The following is an 18,010-nucleotide window of genomic DNA, read 5'->3' as shown; positions in this document are numbered from 1 at the left end:
CAGGACAGAACCCCACTGGTCCTCACCTACCACCCCACCAACCTCCATATACAGCGTATCATCTGCCGTTATTTCCGCCACCTCTAAACGGACCCCATCACCAGGGATATATTTCCCTCCCCTCCCCTATCAGCGTTCCGAAAAGACCACTCCCTCCGTGACTCCCTCGTCAGGTCCACACCCCCCATCAACCCAACCTCCATTCCCGGCACCTTCCCCTGCAATCGCAAGAAATGCAAAACTTGCACCACACCTCCCCTCTTACCTCCCTCCAAGGCCCCAAGGGATCCTTCCATATCTGCCACAAATTCACCTGCACCTCCACACACATCATGTACTGCATCCGCTGCACCCGATGTGGCCTCCTCTATATTGGGGAGACAGGCCGCCTACTTGCGGAACGTTTCAGAGAACACCTCTGGGACACCCGGACCAACCAACCCAACCACTCCGTGGCTTAACACTTCAACTCCCCCTCACACTCCACCAAGGACATGTAGGTCCTTGGCCTCCTCTATCGCCAGACCATAGCAACACGATGGTTGGAGGAAGAGCGCCTCATCTTCCGCCTAGGAATCCTCCAATCACAAGGGATGAACTCAGATTTCTCCAGTTTCCTCATTCCCCTCCCCACACCTTGTCTCAGTCAAATCCCTCGAACTCAGCACTGCCTTCCTAACCTGCAATCTTCTTCTTGACCTCTCCGCCCCCACCCCCACTCCGGCCTATCACCCTCACCTTGACCTCCTTCCACCTATCGCATTTCCAACGCCCCTCCCCCAAGTCCCTCCTCCCTACCTTTTATCTTAGCCTGCTGGACACACTTTCCTCATTCCTGAAGAGGGGCTCATGCCTGAAACGTCGATTCTCCTGCTCCTTGGATGCTGCCTGACCTGCTGTGCTTTTCCAGCAACACATTTTCAGCTGAGGATAAATATTGGCCAAGATACATCTCCTGCTTTTCATCACTGTAGTGCCAGACATTCTTTTATGTTCATCTGAGAGAGCAAACAGTGACAAGGCTTAACATGTCATCTGAAAGACAGCATCTGAGTGCAATACGCTCTCAGTACCTAACTGGATTAACAGTTACCATAGTTTTTGTGCTTAAGTCCTGTAGTGGGAACATTCTGACTCAGAGGTGGGAGTGTCATCAATTGAAGCATGGTGAAGGGCATTCCATATCTTAGGGCCAAGACAGCAGATAGTGTGCCATTAAAGGTGGAGCAATAAAGTTCAAAACTCAGATCAACAAGTCCTGGATGTAAATGTATTTTCTCGCTGTCCACTTCTGAGTTTGTGCAGAATTTTATTATTGTTCTTTACAAATAGAAGTAACATCCAAGTACAGTTTGCATTTTTTGCAGAACTGGTGATAGTTGTCCAAACATGGAAACTTTTCACATTTAGTCTCGATAGACTTTGATTTTGATTTACTGAGAGATAATTGATTATTTTTACTGCAACATATTTCCTAACTTCTGTACACAAACTCCAAGACCCACTTATTTAATTTGCATTTAATTTTCAAAACAGCAGAGACTACTTCAAACCGTTGAGACTTCATTTAACCAGAGGGATTGGCTTTATTGGTCCAATTATTCGAGGATAGGTGAGAGATCAGCAGACATTTCACAATATTTTATCAACAGAATAAAGAGGGTAAAGTTCATGCTAGGGTCAAAAGCAGCTACACTCCTTCATTTCCATTTCACACGAAAATATCAACCCACAGTTTACAGTGGTTTCCTTCCAAATCGCCCGCAGCAATACATTCTGACACCTCTGTCGAGTTTGAAAGGACACCGGCTGCATGCAGCCCATTGTTCCAGATCGGGCTATGAAGACAACAATCACAATGCTCTGACAATGCGTTGGAATGCTGGGACCAGAGGTTCGGGCTTTGCGCGATTCGCGCAGCCTCTGTCCTACGCCCGGGACTGGGGGGGGGGGGGGGGCGCGGGGGAGGAGGGAGGCGGGGGTGGAGCCGAATGTGTTTCTGTCGGGGGGAAAGACAACAAATCTCAGGGTGCGACGCGCTTGCGTGAGGTGCTGGGCTGTTACCAGCGCGAGCAGCTTGTAGTCTAACCGAGCGTCATCAATGTGCACGAGAGTCGGGCTAACCGCCTGACAGGTAAACATCATGGGCGACGTGTGCTGAGATTACTGTGAGGGCAAAACATCAAGAGCATGGAGATTGAAAAAAGAACGAATGGCTACAAATACGAAGAAAAAAACGGCATAAAACCCATTGGCAGTAAGTTATTTGTTTTCTATTCTCAGATTTTGAAGTTGTGATGAATGGTTGCTGTAGTAAGAAATGTACCGATAATGGTGGTCAATTGCACGCTCAGGCTTGTCAATTTCGTTTGTATTCAACTGTTTACCATTGTTTTCAAAGTCCGAACGATAACTATTTGCTTAAAAGGTATGTTTATCTATTCTCCGTGCTGGTTATAACAGTGGGGTCCCGTCGTTTCTAAAATGCACATATGTTTTTTTTTCCAAGAGGTTTCCTTAAGTGCCATTTTAAGTTTAATTTTGAGGTAGAATGCAGATGGGGACATTTAATAGAAATGTGTTTCTCTGCAGTGATGAGTCTTTGTAAGGTCGTAAAACGTGAACTTTTGAACTTGAGAGCGCCCTGAAGCAATTAAGAGAAGGCATAATAAGGACACCGCCGAATTACAAAGGATGTATAAAAAGAATAGGAAAAGGCATCCATCAAAATAACATCATATAATACAAATACATTCATCTAAGTCGGTGTTGGGTTACACAAATGCGATGTTTTAACGGGTATTGAGATTCAAATTAATTTTAGAGTCGATCACATTGAACTTAATAACATTTTAAAAAGTAAAACTTGAGAATTTTAAGTTGAAATCACGTTTTTGAATTTAATTTTTTTTCGATAGAAGTATGATATAATTTGAGGCTTAAAATTTGGATTTTAACAAGTGTGAAGTATATCTTATTGTTATGAAATGTCAACTTTTTTGTTTCAGTTTTTTGAAGCAGTTTCTTCTGGAATAATGCTACTTTTAGATGCCTTGTTTTACTCTTAATTTACAATTGCTCATTCTGTTTTTTAGATGGTTTGCCCATACTTGCAATCGTATTACTTTTTTTTCTAATGGCCAAAATGTTTTCTTAATTTTAGAAATGCTTCCATTTGAAGTTCTTTTAACAATGGAAGAAAATGCTTATTTTGAAAATGTTAGAATTTCCAAGCTTAGAAACTGATGGGAATTGAATTTGCAAGTTTGTCATTACCTTATTTTTGCTATTTTAGGCCTGATAAAGTTTTACTTTGTCCTTGAAACAACATAGTTTTCCAGTTTGTATGTGGACATAATTTACTTTTTGTTAAATTTAATTCTTATAAAATGAGTAATAATAGACATGGATGGTTTAGCTGATTGTATCCTCTGAAGATAATATGTAAGGTTAATGAATTGTATCTTATTTACTTGAATATGCATTGTGGCCATGTGCACCAGATGGACTGCAGAGAAGGTGACTCATGACCACCTTCTCAAGAGCAACTGGGATGATCAATAAATTCTGGTGCTGTAATGCCCACATCCTGTGAACAAACAAATATAAAAATAATGACTTAAAAGTACTTCATAGCTAATTGAAGAAAACTAAGCAATAGGAACACAACTGATTAGTACTTCAGGAAAGAACTTGCCTCACTGTGAAGGTAGCCATCTGCATTTTAGGCTCCGAGTAACATAATTGAACAAGATATGACTGAAAATGTTCTTGAAAGGGAGAAAAATATTGAATCCTAACATATTTTGCCAACTTCTTTTTTAAAAGTTTACCAAATCTGTCTTTTGTGCATTGTGAATTAATTCTGCAGGTAACAACTGTCTTCAAGGCCATGCAAACTTGAAAGTAGGATCCTGTTTTTAAGGTGGGATTGCTACTCACTCTCAATCCTTTTGTGTTATGTGAATTACTGATTTTGTTGCTGTTCTTTTGAGGGGAAAAAAGCAGTTAGGTTTTATTCTGGGACTTAAGGGGAAGGAATTAAATGTGTATTTTGTCTAAATCTAGTGAGTTTCATCTCCATGATGTCTATGTTTAAGAATCATAAAATTTTACAGTATAGAAGGTAACTGGTTGTCCCACTGTGTCTGTACTGGCTCCCAAAAGAGCTACCAGCTAGTCCATTTCTCCAACCCTATTGCCTTCTAAATTCATCACTCTCAAATATATATTTGACTGTCTTTTGAAACATTGTAAGGAATTTATCTCCACCACTCCCGCAGGTAGTGCATTCCAAATCCTAATAATTCTCTGAATAAAAACATTTATCCTCAACTCACTTGTAGGTTTCTTGCTGATATCTTGAAATTCTGACCCATAGCTGGTGACATACCAATGAGTGAAAACAGAATATCCTTTACCCTGTCAAAATTACTCATCACTTTGAACACCTCAATAAAGTCACCTCTTAATCTTTTCTACTCCAAGGATTATAAACCCAATTTCTCTCATCTCTCCTTCCATTTAAAATCCCTTATTCCTGGTATAATTCGAGTAAATTTGCTTTTCCAGAGCTTTGCATCAGCCTTCCTTAAATAAGGTAGCCAGAACTGAACACAATACTGACCAATGATTTCCAGAAGTATAGCATCACTTCATTGCTTTAAATCTCTCCCTGTTGTTTTAAACTGAAGGACCTTATAAGCTTTCTTAACAGCCATTTCAACTTGCAAAGCTACCTTCAGGGAAATGTGCATGTGTCCTGTGGTTCCTGTGCTCCTGTATTCCCTCAAAGTTGTACTATTGAGGCTGTATTGTTTCTGTGTTTCTTCTACAAAAATGCATTACCTCAGTTCTCTGCATTGAAATTCATCTGCCAGGTGTCTGCCCATTTGGCCAACTTGTCAATGTTAAGTTTGCACATCCCCCATTTGAAAGAGGAAATTCCATTGCGGAATTAATCTTATAGCACTTTGTATGTAAGCACTGTTCAGGAGCATGTATGGATAAAACATTAATTTAAAAAACCATGAAAATGTTCAGTGTTCCAAAATATCGAGAAAACCAGTTGTGATGTTGTCATTTTGAACCTGAAATTTATTTTATGTAATGATTTATTAACTGCTGGTTCTTAGTAACACACTGGCTATTTTGTTATTTGACCTTTAACCTTTCTACATCTTGATCAAAAGAATGTGTGTTAGAGAGGGGGAGGCCTGGCTTATCTGTTAATCTAATGTTAACAAAACACTAATGCAAAAATGGAGGTAGTTGTGATTCTCCCAAATTAATTGCCAATACTTTGCCTTTTTCTGTACTTTACAATGATGGAAGTAATATACAATATCTTTATAACCTACTGCATGTTGTGTTTTGTTCAAGTGGCTCTTGCATGATATCCAAAGCAATAAGATTAGTGTTCTGTGAAAAAATAAGTATCCTTTTATCAATACGTAAAGGGCTGAGAAATACCTAGGGCTTTCAGTCCATAGCTAAATGCTTAAGATTCTGGAACTAGGTGTGTGTTTTCAATTTGGTGTGTTACATTTTTAGGAGATGCTTTAGGCTTGTTGGAATGTTTGTCTCTACATAATATCAAAGAAAACCATTTTGCAGATAAATAGCTGGAAATGAGATGTGGTGCAGATTCTTTAACTCGTGTGGTCATTTTGCGATTTGGCTTATTAATTGTAATTGTGTTACATGTGGATCTGGGGGAAATAATGTAACCATTTGGAAAAATTCTATTACATTGAAAAATTTAAGTTTGAAGAAATGAGTAAAGTGTTGTATCTGTAAATACAAGGGGGAATTAAGTTAGGATACAATGCCATGTTTCATTGGAATAACCGTTTCAAAATTTAGTTATCTATAATTTTAAAATTATCTATGATTTTCAGCATAATCTAACAAATAGTGATATTTAATGGGCAGACTTTATTTGTGGTCTGTTTCCACATTTCAAATATAATTTGTTTGTAAGTAACACTTGGAGTTAAGTATAAATTCCTTTTCACTAGAGTAAACGTTCTAATTCATTAATATAGATGTAATATGAACTACAACAGGGTGGCACGGTGGCTCAGTGGTTATCATTGCTGGCTCACAGCGACAGGAACCTGGATTCAATTCCTGTCTCTGGAGTTTGCACATTCCTCCCGTGTCTGCGTGGGTTTCCTCCAGGTGCTCTGGTTTCCTCCCGCAATCCAAAACGTGTGCAAGTCAGGTGAATTGGCTAAGCTGAATTGTCCATAGTGTTAGGTGCATTAGTCAGGGGTAAATGTAGGGGAATGAATCTGGGTGGGTTACTCTTCGGAGGGTCGATGCGGGTTTCTTGGGCTGAAGGGCCTATTTCCATACTGTAGGGAATCTAATTTAATCTTTTACAATAATCAGAAATTAAAATCTGCCGATTTCTATTGTGCCACAGAGCATTTTCTTAACATTTCTTGACATCCAGTGGTGATTATCTATCTCTGTGTAGTATCCTTGAAACAAATTTAATTCTTGGTTTTGGGGACAAACAAACCAGTATCCTTTTGTTTTCGTCAATTATAGTTTGGATTGTCGGGATGGTTGAAAGTGGAAAAATTTACATTCAGACAATCAACTTGTTTTGAAGGTAGGCTAGAAGCAACTTTTAACCATCAAGTCACAATGTGTTTGATCTGGAACTGGACTCCTTCGTGCTCTTTAACATTGAGGTTATATAGGCACCAAGCATCTTTGTGTGTGCCCATGCATCTCTTTTTTTTGTGTGCTACTCCATCAGTTAAGAAAGCTTCTAAGATCCTTCAGTTTAAAACAACAGGGAGAGAGATCAAAGCCACAAAGTGATGCTGCACCTCTGGAAATCATTGGCCAGACTACATTTGGACTATTGTTCAGTTCTGGCTACCTTTATTTAAAGAAGGCTGATGCAAAGCTCTGGAAAAGCAGATTTACTCGAATTATACCAGGAATAAGGAATTTTAGATGGAAGGAAAGATGAGAGAAATTAGGTTTATTATCCTTCAAGTAGAGAAGATTAAGAGGTGACTTTATCTGTGTGTGCTACTTTATCTGAGTCCTCTCCAACACAACTAACTCATTTGCATCCTTCCCCCTCAAAACTGATACACCTGTTCCCCTTTTCCCTTGGCCTTGCTGTAGCCCACTTGAGCTGAGATACTTGTCACCTGATGATATTTGCCACTGCTGTCTCGAATATATGTGGTGCTAGTACCTGAGTTGGTGGATGCATGATGATGTTTCTTTATCAAACATTTGATGTTGTGCACCCTTCAACATAAGGCTGCACTGGCTGACTGTGGTATTTCTGTGATATCCAAAGGCATAAGTGTACAAAGGAGGTCACAGTGAAGGATTAAAGGGATTAGGTGAAAAACAAACTTGGTAAGAGACATTTGCCGATACATTCACTGATCTTGACCACTTGAATCATTTTTGTGGCACTGAAGCCATGTCTTCAGGGACTAACTTTCGTGGTTACCTGCTTCTACTCCCTTCATGATGTTTGCTTTAAAGACCTCTGAATCACCTGCAGAAATAAGATATCTGTCCTTTCCACCACCTCCCTTGAGGCTTCCAGTGCTGCATCTAAACCATTGGAACTGTTAGTGTTCCAATAGACTGCATCAAGCGTTTTCGTCAATTGCTGTAGCCAGATTTTACCTTGCCTTTAAAAGGTACCTGTTACATTTTTGGTAACTGAATTCCAATAAAGTATAAATTGAAGAGAATCAAGTATGATACTGTTGTAAAATTATGAATCTGTCATAAAGGATACATAATGGTTCTTTCTCGCACATTGAAATTGAACAATTTGTATATTTTGTGCTACGCTGCACTGTCATTGAGCAGGCAGAATGATGTTTCAGTGATACCTTGATCATCTTGACAGGGAGATTTCCTTATGCGCACCTGACGTTTTAGATCATAACATTTTATTTTTGCTTTTCCTCCTTTAAAAGCCAATGGATTATTCTAAGGCAGTCGAGAACGAGAGGGCATAGGTTTAGGGTGAGAGGGGAAAAATTTAAAAGGGACCTAAGGGGTAACTTGCTTCACACAGAGGGTGTTGCATGTATGGAATGAGCTGCTACAGGAAGTGGTGGAGGCTGGTACAATTACAACATTTTAAAAGGCATATGGATGGATATGAGTAGGAAGGGTTTAAGAGGGATATGGGCCAAGTGCTGGCAAATGGGACTAGATTAGGTTGGGATATCTGATCGGCATTGACGAGTTGGACCGAAAGGTCTGTTTCTGTGCTGTACATCTCTATGACTCTAAGACATGGTCCTGCCACTGTTGCCAGACCTCTAGTATTACTGAGATAGGTAGTGTATATCCAGTTATTCAATCGTGGGAGTGGGTGTGAAAGCTAGTAATCCTGTTCTTGCTCACTTCCAGCATGGTCATTCAAAACAACTGTGAGTGGATAGCCTTGTATTACCTTCTTTCGTTCAGGGGGGTTAATTATGAAGCTCTCACCACTGCCTCTAGCAGAGATCATCTAAATCAGCATAGATAAGGAAGCCATCTGAGGGTTACTCTTTGTGACTCAAATTTCTAGTTTGTGGTGCATTTAGCACTTGAATTATGGTGTGTACATGATTTTGGGCATTATACATTTAAAGGACCTTTTTAATTAGACCTCATTTATACTTCACCTCCATTCCTTTTAATAAATCCATTCAATTACTTCATTGTTGTATGAACTTTGTATTTGAAAATGGGTTATTACTTTAATACCTAAATCTTTAACAGCAGAAATATCCTGTGTAACTAAATTCCATCAAAAGGTAAATTGAAAAGCAAGTCAAATATGATTGTTGTAATGTTACGTGTGTGTTGTAAGGGATATGGAAAGGCTCTTTCTGGCATATTTGAAGTTATTGCAAGTGTTTTATTTCAGTAAATAAGAGAACTTACTTCCTAGTCTGTACTACTTGAATGCAAAGCAAAATGTTTATCCAGCTGATAGTAGCTGCTCAAAGAGAGAGGCTTTAATTGTGTAGTCTAGTTTCAGTCACAGTAATTTACATAAGAACAGGATTAAAATCTTAGCTGCTGTAGTTTAGAGAATTCTAGTCTTCTTTCGGGTGTGTGGTATTGCTTTGATCCCTCTGTAGACCTCAGGTCGTTTCATTGAATATTTGCAATAGCAAAACAAAACTACATGAGTTCTGTGTCCAAAGGCAGGTCTGACCCATAGCTTCACAATCTTCACCACCCTTCACGTAAGGAGCGAGGTCCTAATTCCAGGAATGAGAATCAAACCCATGCAGTCTGGCATAAATCTGATCCATACTGGCCACCCGTCTAACTGAATCAAACAACATCATCCTGTTTCCCCACACAGATGCGCACACACCACATTTTAAAAAAAGAGTTTGAGTTGCTGTGGCAACACTTCTTTCCACATGTAGCTTAGGTAATGAAAGTAGAGGCTATGATTTTGTTCTTCACATAGATGGTCATCGATCTCTCCCTTTCTTACTATCTGGCATTAGCAAATGTTTGAAGAATGTATATGTAACACTGGACCTGTTTATGTTGGGACAGCCTGGAGTGGAACTTGAACCTGGAGGTTCTGCCTCAGAAGCAGATATGTTACCCATTGTACCTCAAGATCTCCAAAAAAGTATACTATCTTTGCTAATCATTTTAAAGTCTTAATCTTCAACTATTTAATCAAAACAGGTGAAGCATTGGCTGTTTTGCTCTCACTCCAGAGACTGCTTGACCTGCTGTGGACCTTCAGCATTTTCTGTTTGTTTCAGATGGTTAGCTGCTGCAATATTCCACTTTGAGTAGCCCGGTATTTGGCAACATAATTATGATTGTAGGGTTTACTGTGGAGCAGATCTAGCAGTACAAAAGTGTTGTAGCTTGACCCTCCTGAGGATTGTGTGTGTCATCCATCGAGATGTGAATTTAATGATGCAATGAAGTTCTCCTGTACTCAGTATATGGAGTAGCTTAATCATTCAGGTGGTATGTGAGGTAATAAAACTATGGTATAGCTGTTGGTTTTAAGCTGTTAAAGAATCATTAGTTTAACACATGTGCCTCAATTTTAATGTAATAATGGTATCTATCTTTTTCACTAACTGCAAAGAAGTTCTCCCTCATAGATTGTCTATATTTTATAATTTTATTTCCATAATCCAGGACTGATCCTTTCCCAAAATTTGACATCTTTGAAACTCAGTATCTTTGTTTTCATTCAGAACTACCCAGCTTGAGTTTCTTCTGACCCAATGTCTCTGTATACTTTTAACAGATATCTTGCTCTGACCCTAACACATTAACTTCAAGATCTGTCTTTAAATCCCCCATAGTCTTTCAAAACCCAACCTAACCAAGCTTATTTTTTTCTGAATATCGAGCACTGTTTGTTCTTCAGCCTACTACCAGTGCCCACTTCTTCAATCATTAAACCCTTTTCTATTGGCACTCACGCCATAAACTACTTTGTCAGGCTACCCTTTGCAAAGTCGCTTAAAAATCCTATCTCTTCAACTGTGCTTTTGGTCTACCCAGCCCCCATTCTTTTTGTCTCCTGTATCTGTCTTGTTGTAAAATGTTTTAACATGTAATCTTTGCAATTAGCCCTTTGGATTGAGGTGGTTGTTTCTTTTCTCAAAGTCCTGTGCCTTTAACAAGATTGGGATACACAGGAGGTGTCTGTTTAGCAATGCATGTTTTCTGGTGCTTACTTTACTATATTAGGAAGTTGAACAGGAACTATCCAGAGTTTCTCACAAAATTAAGTGGTCGTTTTTTGCAAGCTTTTTAGGATTTGGTGCATGAGGTTCTGCAATCTGATGGAGAGGGTAAACAATTAGTGTGATATAATGATATTTTCCCTTCTCTTGTACGCTTGTAAACCACTCTGAGATGTTTATAAGGTGCAATTACAAACAAGGGCAACAATTGTAACAATTTAAATGATTTGGAGATGCCGGTGTTGGACTGGGGTGTATAAAGTTAAAAATCACAACACCAGGTTATAGTCCAACAAGTTTAATTGGAAGCACACTAACTTTCGGAGCGTCACTCCTTCATCAGGTGATTGATGAAGGAGCGTCGCTCCGAAAGCTAGTGTGCTTCCAATTAAACCTGTTGGACTATAACCTGGTGTTGTGTGATTTTTAACGTGATAATTTATCTTTTCGTAGAGGAAAGTGTAACTAAGAATCTTCCCAGAATGAACTTTTGGAGCAAAAGTTACGTTTTTCTTCTTTAAAAAAGGTTTAGTCAGCAATACTTAGGACTTACTTATAAGAATTCCACTTTGCATCTTGAAATGTTTGGATATTATGACCTTCAGATTGTTACTTTTGTAAATACCAATGTGGGTTAATAGAATAGGTAGTTATTCATAGTTAATTGAGTCATCAGATTAGGATAACTTTGATCTGTTCCTACAATGTCTACCATTTTGCATCCATTTACCTTGAACAGTAAGTGTACAAAATGGTTTGATGCATAATTAGGTTTCCACTGTAGTAAAACACCGAAAGAATAAACCAAAAGAATTGTGGATGCTTGAAATCAGAAATCAGTCTGACCTTTTTCTCGCAATTTCTGTTTTTTGTTTTTGTTACACTGTAGTGAACATTTTTTTTGGCAGGCTTGTGGATAAGCCTCGAGATTATATGTGTTGTTCAGTTCCATATCTCATTCACCAGGATTACTGTATTCAGCCGACTTTTCAAGGTGATGAGCATTTGACTGAAGGCAGTATCACCTTTTTAAATGAGTAATATGATGTAAAATGCTTTTACAGTTATTGTCCTGAAATGTCCTTCATACTAAATATTACATGAACACTATATTCATACTTTTTAGAGTTGTAAAAGTGGTAATGTACCTCTTTATGTGCCACCTAATTTCTTCACAATAGTGTTCCTAATTATCTTTGCTTTCATCTGCACTTTCTTTGGAAACTTTGCATGCATAATTGAATACAGGACCAAAATTGGGCAAATCATTCCAACTGCAATATTTGCATGAGGCATTTCAAGAAAAAAAAATATAGATTCCTGGTAAGAATCTAAAGAAAGAGAACAGGCAAGATGGGTGGGGTGGGCAGCCTTGGAGGACAGTTGAGTGTGAGGAAGATTGATGAAAAGATTTAAAAATTTTATCCTGAGATGAGGTTCTGAACACACATTCCTGCCATCGCTAAGACTAATTTATTTTCATAGAGTCATAGAGATGTACAGCATGGAAACAGACCCTTTGGTCCAACCTGTCCATGCTGACCAGATATCCCAACCCAATCTAGTCCCACCTTCCACCACCCGGCCCATATCCCTCCAAACCCTTCCTATTCATATACCCATCTAAATGCCTCTTGAATGTTACAATTGTACCAGCCTCCACCACTTCCTCTGGCAGCTCATTCCATACACGTACCGCCCTCTGTGTGGTAAATGTTGCCCCTTAGGTCTCTTTTATATCTTTTCCCCTCTCACCCTAAACCTATGCCCTCTAGTTCTGGACTCCCCAACCCCAGGAGAAGACTTTCTCTATTTATCCTATCCATACCCCTCATAATTTTGTAAACCTCTATAAGGTCACCCCTCAGCCTCCGATGCTCCAGGGAAAACAGCCCCAGCCTATTCAGCCTCTCCCTAAAGCTCAAATCCTCCAACCCTGGCAACATCCTTGTAAATCTTTTCTGAACCCTTTCAAGTTTCACAACATCTTTCTGATAGGAAGGAGACCAGAATTGCATGCAATATTCCAACAGTGGCCTAACCAATGTCCTGTACAGCCTCAACATGACCTCCCAGCTCCTGTACTCAGTACTCTGACCAATAAAGGAAAGCATACCAAACGCCACCTTCACTATCCTATCTACCTGCGACTCCACTTTCAAGGAGCTGTGAACCTGCACTCCAAGGTCTCGTTGTTCAGCAACACTCCCTAGGACCTTACCATTAAGTGTATAAGTCCTGCTAAGATTTGCTTTCCCAAAATGCAGCACCTCGTATTTATCTGAATTAAACTCCATCTGCCACTTGTCAGCCCGTTGGCTCATCTGGTCCAGATCCTGTTGTAATCTGAGATAACCCTCTTATCATCCTCCTTCACCCTGTCTCAGCTTTTCTGTTGCTGGAACTCGCATTCATGCATTTGTTACCATTAAATTTTACGTTTATAGTGTATTCCTACCATGATGTCCTCCCACAAACTACCCTCTGTAAACTTTAAGTCATCCAAAGTTCAGGAGTCTGCGTAGTAACTTGCACAGTATCTTGTTCACCCGTCACCCCTGATTGAACAACATTTTAATTTTAAAATTCCCATTGTTTTCAAATCTGTTAGGAGTCTCTTTCTCCTTCCTTTCTGTGTAATCTCCTCCAACCCCACATTCTGTATCACTCCAAGAGAGTGTTTAACAAACTTTTTCCCATTATAACCTCATTTTGGTTGAAAATAGGCATAGAGATAGGCAGGGAGTACTCAGGTGAAAGACCTAGGATGGTGCATTGCTTAAGTAAAAGGCACTGGGGTTTTTAAGTCATGATTCATGACCAACATCAGTTGGTCCGTCCACACCCACCACTATTTTTTAAAAACAAAGTATATTTGTGGCTAACACCATTACTTGGTGGAACACTGCCAGTCATGCACAAAATCAGCATTAGCTTTTTAACTCTCATCTTGCAGAGAGTGCCATTTATCAAACTAATCACTTCATCTTGATGTTCAAATAACTTCAATGCTTTATAGGTAATTTTAACCAAATTAATAACTGCTCATTCATGATGAGATCTGTAAAGAGTACATCAAAATTAAAGTTGCTTTGCTCCAATAATTTATGAACAGACCAAGTGATCAACATTTTAGATTTCATGTCAATTTAATGTTCTCAGTGATTGCTTATGGTGTTTAATTTCTGTTTTCTTTGTCTCTTAATAATATACAATGCTAGTCTTGAACTGCCTTTGGCCCATCTCACTGGTACTACACAATAGCCTTAAGATACAATACTTGGAACTCTTTGTAAAGCTCTTGATGCACTTTCATTAATGGTGTGTCATTTAATTGCATGTGTGTATGTGCAGATAGATCATGATGGGTATCTTTTATGGAGGCACCATATATCCACCTCTGGGAACACAGTAATTAAAAATAACTGCAAGAATTTAAAGGACTACACAGCTGTTGGCACATAGTTAAAAATCCACAGTAGCCATTGTTACCCTGGAACTCATGACTGCAAAATTTTGTCACTGAGGCCATTATTTGGGATGCAGTACTCCAAGACAGGTACGTGCCTGTAATTTTGATTTCATGGCCAACCCAATTTTACCTGTTCCATTATTGGCAGCATTCAGCTTCCTGGTCCCGAAGGTCTGGAATTCCCTCCGAGCACTGTGAGGTGGCACGGTGGCTCAGTGGTTAGCACTGCTGTCTTACAGTACCAGGGACCCAGGTTCGATTCTAGCCTTGGGTGACTGTCTGTCTGTGTGCATGGGTTTCCTCTGGGTACTCCGGTTTCCTCCTGTAATCACAAAGGTGTACAGGCTAGGTGAATTGGCCATGCTAAATTGCCCATTGTGGTCAGGGATGTGTAGGCTAGGTGCATTAGTCAGGGGGAAATATAGAGTAGGGATTCTGAACTTCAGTTCTCTACCCTGCCTTGTTCCTTTTAGGATGATCCTCAGAACATGTGTCTGATCATGTTTTTGATGACCTTGCATGGCTCAATGTCATACTTGTTTCTCTTAATTTTTTATTTCACAGGATTTGGGTGTCATTAGCTAGGCTAGTACTTGAAGGGTATTGATGAAAGAACCTTGATGAGTTGCATCTGTAAAGTACGTTAGGAAGTTTTATTACATCTGGCTACACAGCATTGTACTGTCCCTTCCTCTTTCTCTCTCACCTGTACCTGAGTACAGATTGATGGTTTATTCCAGTTGATGGTGATCGCTCTCTCTCGATCCCGCTCTCTCTCGATCCCCCTCCCTCTCTCTCGACCCCTCCCGACCCCTCTCCCTCCCGACCCCTCTCCCTCTCGACCCCTCTCCCTACCAGGAGGCTTTTATGTGGGCGTACTTTATGCATGCTCCAGAACTATCCCCACACCTGAAACATTGCTTCAAGAATTCTAAATTATGCTTAATGACGTTTCTGCTTACATGAGCTGCTCAAGCCAAGTGAGGTTGTTTCTTTTGTGTGAAAGGGTAGGCCTTATCCTTGTGCTGCTATTCTCGAAGTTCCTTGAAGGATAGAATTGTTTCGGGGAAGGTTGATTTGCTGCAGGACAAAGGTATCATGACAACTGCCTGTAAAACTACTAAGACTTGTGTGATCTTCTTGTATCAATCACAAACTATTGTTCCTTAACAGAGGGTAATAGGCAACTCTGGTTAATTGTGCGGGTATGATTCCAATCAGCTTCATCACCTCACCCCCACTGATTCTGACTGACTTCAGTTCTGGCAGAGAGTTTGTAGGTGCTATCTTCAGTTAAATATTGTCTTGATGTTAAGTACTAAGCTGATATTAACCACAAGCTCACTAAATTCTTTGATATCAGAAAAGTGGTGAATGGTGTTATTGACAATACTATCAAAAAAGGTACATAACGAAGTAGGAACCTGCTCACATGATTTTGAGTTTGTGTTCTGCTGGGGCCAGTGAATGAAGGACAAAAGAGTTCAATTTGAAGAGAAAGCACAAGTGACTACACTTAACATCAAGACAATATTTAACTGAAGATAGCACCTACAAACTCTCTGCCAGAACTGAAGTCAGTCAGAATCAGTGGGGGTGAGGTGATGAAGCTGATTGGAATCATACCCGCACAAAGGAAGCGGATTGTGGTTGTAAGAGTGCAATCATCATTGTGCCAGGATATTGCAGGAGTTCCTGAGGGCAAGATCCCAGCTCAGCCACTTTCAAATACTACTTCCATGACCTTCCCTCTATTATAACCCTGGAACTGGGGTTGTTTACTGCAGATTGCACAATATTTCCTACCATTTCAGCTCCTCTGAAATGGAAGATGTCTGTGTTCATACGTAACAAACCTGGACAACATTCATACTTGGACTGAAGAGTCCTCAATAATATTTGCATCCAGGACCAGGAAGATACAAATTATAACCCATGGCATCTTATTATATATCTCCTTTTATTTTGTCAGCATCCATTCAGCTAAGCATGTTCAGTTATCTTCTTGACTTAAGCTTTGTAAGTAATCTTGTGCTTTGATTGTCATTTTGATTTTGTAGATATTTTCCTAAACAACCCATTGAATATGGAGCAGGTGGAACTTGAACCCAGGTCTCCAGGCTCAGGGGTAGAGACACCATCACTGCCACAAGAGCTTTCCAATATATTTACGTACTGTCTGTCTGTAAAGAGCTAGGAACTAATTAACCAGGGACAAATTGTGTATACAAGCATTCCTGTAGGCTGTATTCGTATTGCACCAAGCAGCATGGCAAGTTGAATTAAACAAGAAGAGCAGTCATTTTTGCAAGTCTGAATTGTGATTATTTTTAACATCTGGAAGCCAAACAACAATCATAACCTCTTGAGAGTGATTGAAGGTAAATAATTATTCCTGATGAAGGGCTTTTGCCCGTAACGTCGATTTCAAAGCTACTTGGATGCTGCCTGAACTGCTGTGCTCTTCCAGCATCACTAATCCAGAATCTGGTTTCCAGCATCTGCAGTCATTGTTTTTACCTGGTAAATAATTATTGTAGAGTGCCCAACACTGGTTCTCTTTTTGTGGTGAACTGTTGATAGGGCTAATTCGGTTTTGCTCTGGTCAGTGGTGATACTCAAAATGGGATAGAAGATCAAGAGCTGTTGGTGATGCTTTCTCTTTTTTAGAAGGTAGTTATTACCCAATACTTTGAAAGTAGGTAAAAATCATGCACTTTTAGCTCAATCCTGATATTGTCTAAATGCTGCTGCGGGTTGCTTTATTTGGTTGCTTTATTTGGAGTAATTGTCAGTGGAATTGGTCATTACAGTTATCAGTGAAGTGCTCAACCCCTGTTTTTATGACTGAAAAAATTACTGAAGTGGTATCTCCAATGAGCTATAGGGTGAATCAAATGAAGGAATTGCCACAGGTAAAATATGATGTGGAGGAGCCAGTGTTGGACTGGGGTGGATGAAGTTAAAAATCACACAGCACCAGGTGATAGTCCAACAGACTTATTTGGAAGCACTAGCTTTTAGAGTGCTGCTTCTTCATCTGGTAGCTGTGAAACATGATCATAAACTAGGATTTACAGCAAATGATCAGTGTCATGCAACTGAAATGATATATTGAACAAACCTAGATTGCTGTTAAATCTTCCATCTTTTAGATGGATTGAGGTTTCGGTTCATTAATATGTAAAGCCAGAGCTACTTTTATCTTGAGAATGTGACTTAACTTAAGGTGACATCTCAGCTCAGACAATGCATTAGAGGTGAGGTTAGAGTCTATGTTCCAATCTTGAGTCAGCCTGGTTCTACTTCCAATATAGGCATTTATAAAATATTACATGGATCTATTGCCAGCCGGTTGTGCTTTTTGAGCAAAATATAATGTATCTACAAATATAATTCTGCAAATGCAATTTCATCCCATAGGTGTGTGTGTGTGTGACCGAGAGAGAGTGCATAGTGTAGTGGGGTCATCTGTAGTGTGACATGAACCCACAGTCCTGGTTCAGGCCATCATCATGGGTACCAAACTTGGCTATCAGCCTCTGAAAAACATCAGGAAATGTGTAAATGGTTCATCAGCTGCACCCACAAGGTAGAGCAAAACATCACCCCATAGCAATGCAATGCCACCCATGCTCTCAAAGCCAATTGCAACATTGTCATCAAACCAGCAGATAAGGAGGAGCCATCGTCATTCTGAATAGAACGGACCATAGCAAGGAGGTATACCAACAACTGAACAGTAGAAGTCCCTTACGCAAGAAGTATGTGGGATTAGAGTGCGTAGGGAACGCTGAAGGAC

The 18,010-nt window shown here is 39.8% G+C and overlaps 1 protein-coding gene and 1 long non-coding RNA gene across 6 annotated transcripts in view; one reads left to right on the top strand and one right to left on the bottom strand.

Annotated features, from left to right (window-relative positions):
- LOC140469549 (uncharacterized) overlaps window positions 1-18,010 on the bottom strand; it is a 160,504-nt gene that overhangs the window by 15,585 nt on the left and 126,909 nt on the right. Inside the window, exon 2 of the long non-coding RNA XR_011956148.1 lies at window positions 14,339-14,530. This is a non-coding gene — a long non-coding RNA (uncharacterized lncRNA). The remainder of the gene's footprint in view (window positions 1-14,338; window positions 14,531-18,010) is intronic.
- The window catches only part of LOC140469547 (nuclear receptor subfamily 6 group A member 1), a 381,258-nt gene continuing 365,289 nt past the window's right edge, over window positions 2,042-18,010 (top strand). For all 5 annotated transcript variants that reach the window (XM_072566159.1, XM_072566158.1, XM_072566157.1 and 2 more), the window contains exon 1: window positions 2,042-2,257. In XM_072566159.1, the coding sequence (XP_072422260.1) occupies window positions 2,191-2,257 (67 nt within the window). In that variant the 5' untranslated portion in view covers window positions 2,042-2,190. The remainder of the gene's footprint in view (window positions 2,258-18,010) is intronic.

This window comes from Chiloscyllium punctatum, chromosome 49 (assembly GCF_047496795.1).
Source record: "Chiloscyllium punctatum isolate Juve2018m chromosome 49, sChiPun1.3, whole genome shotgun sequence".
Taxonomy (NCBI): domain Eukaryota; kingdom Metazoa; phylum Chordata; class Chondrichthyes; order Orectolobiformes; family Hemiscylliidae; genus Chiloscyllium; species Chiloscyllium punctatum.
The sequence above is the reverse complement of the archived record's forward strand: the minus strand, read 5'-3'. Positions and strand labels throughout refer to the sequence as shown.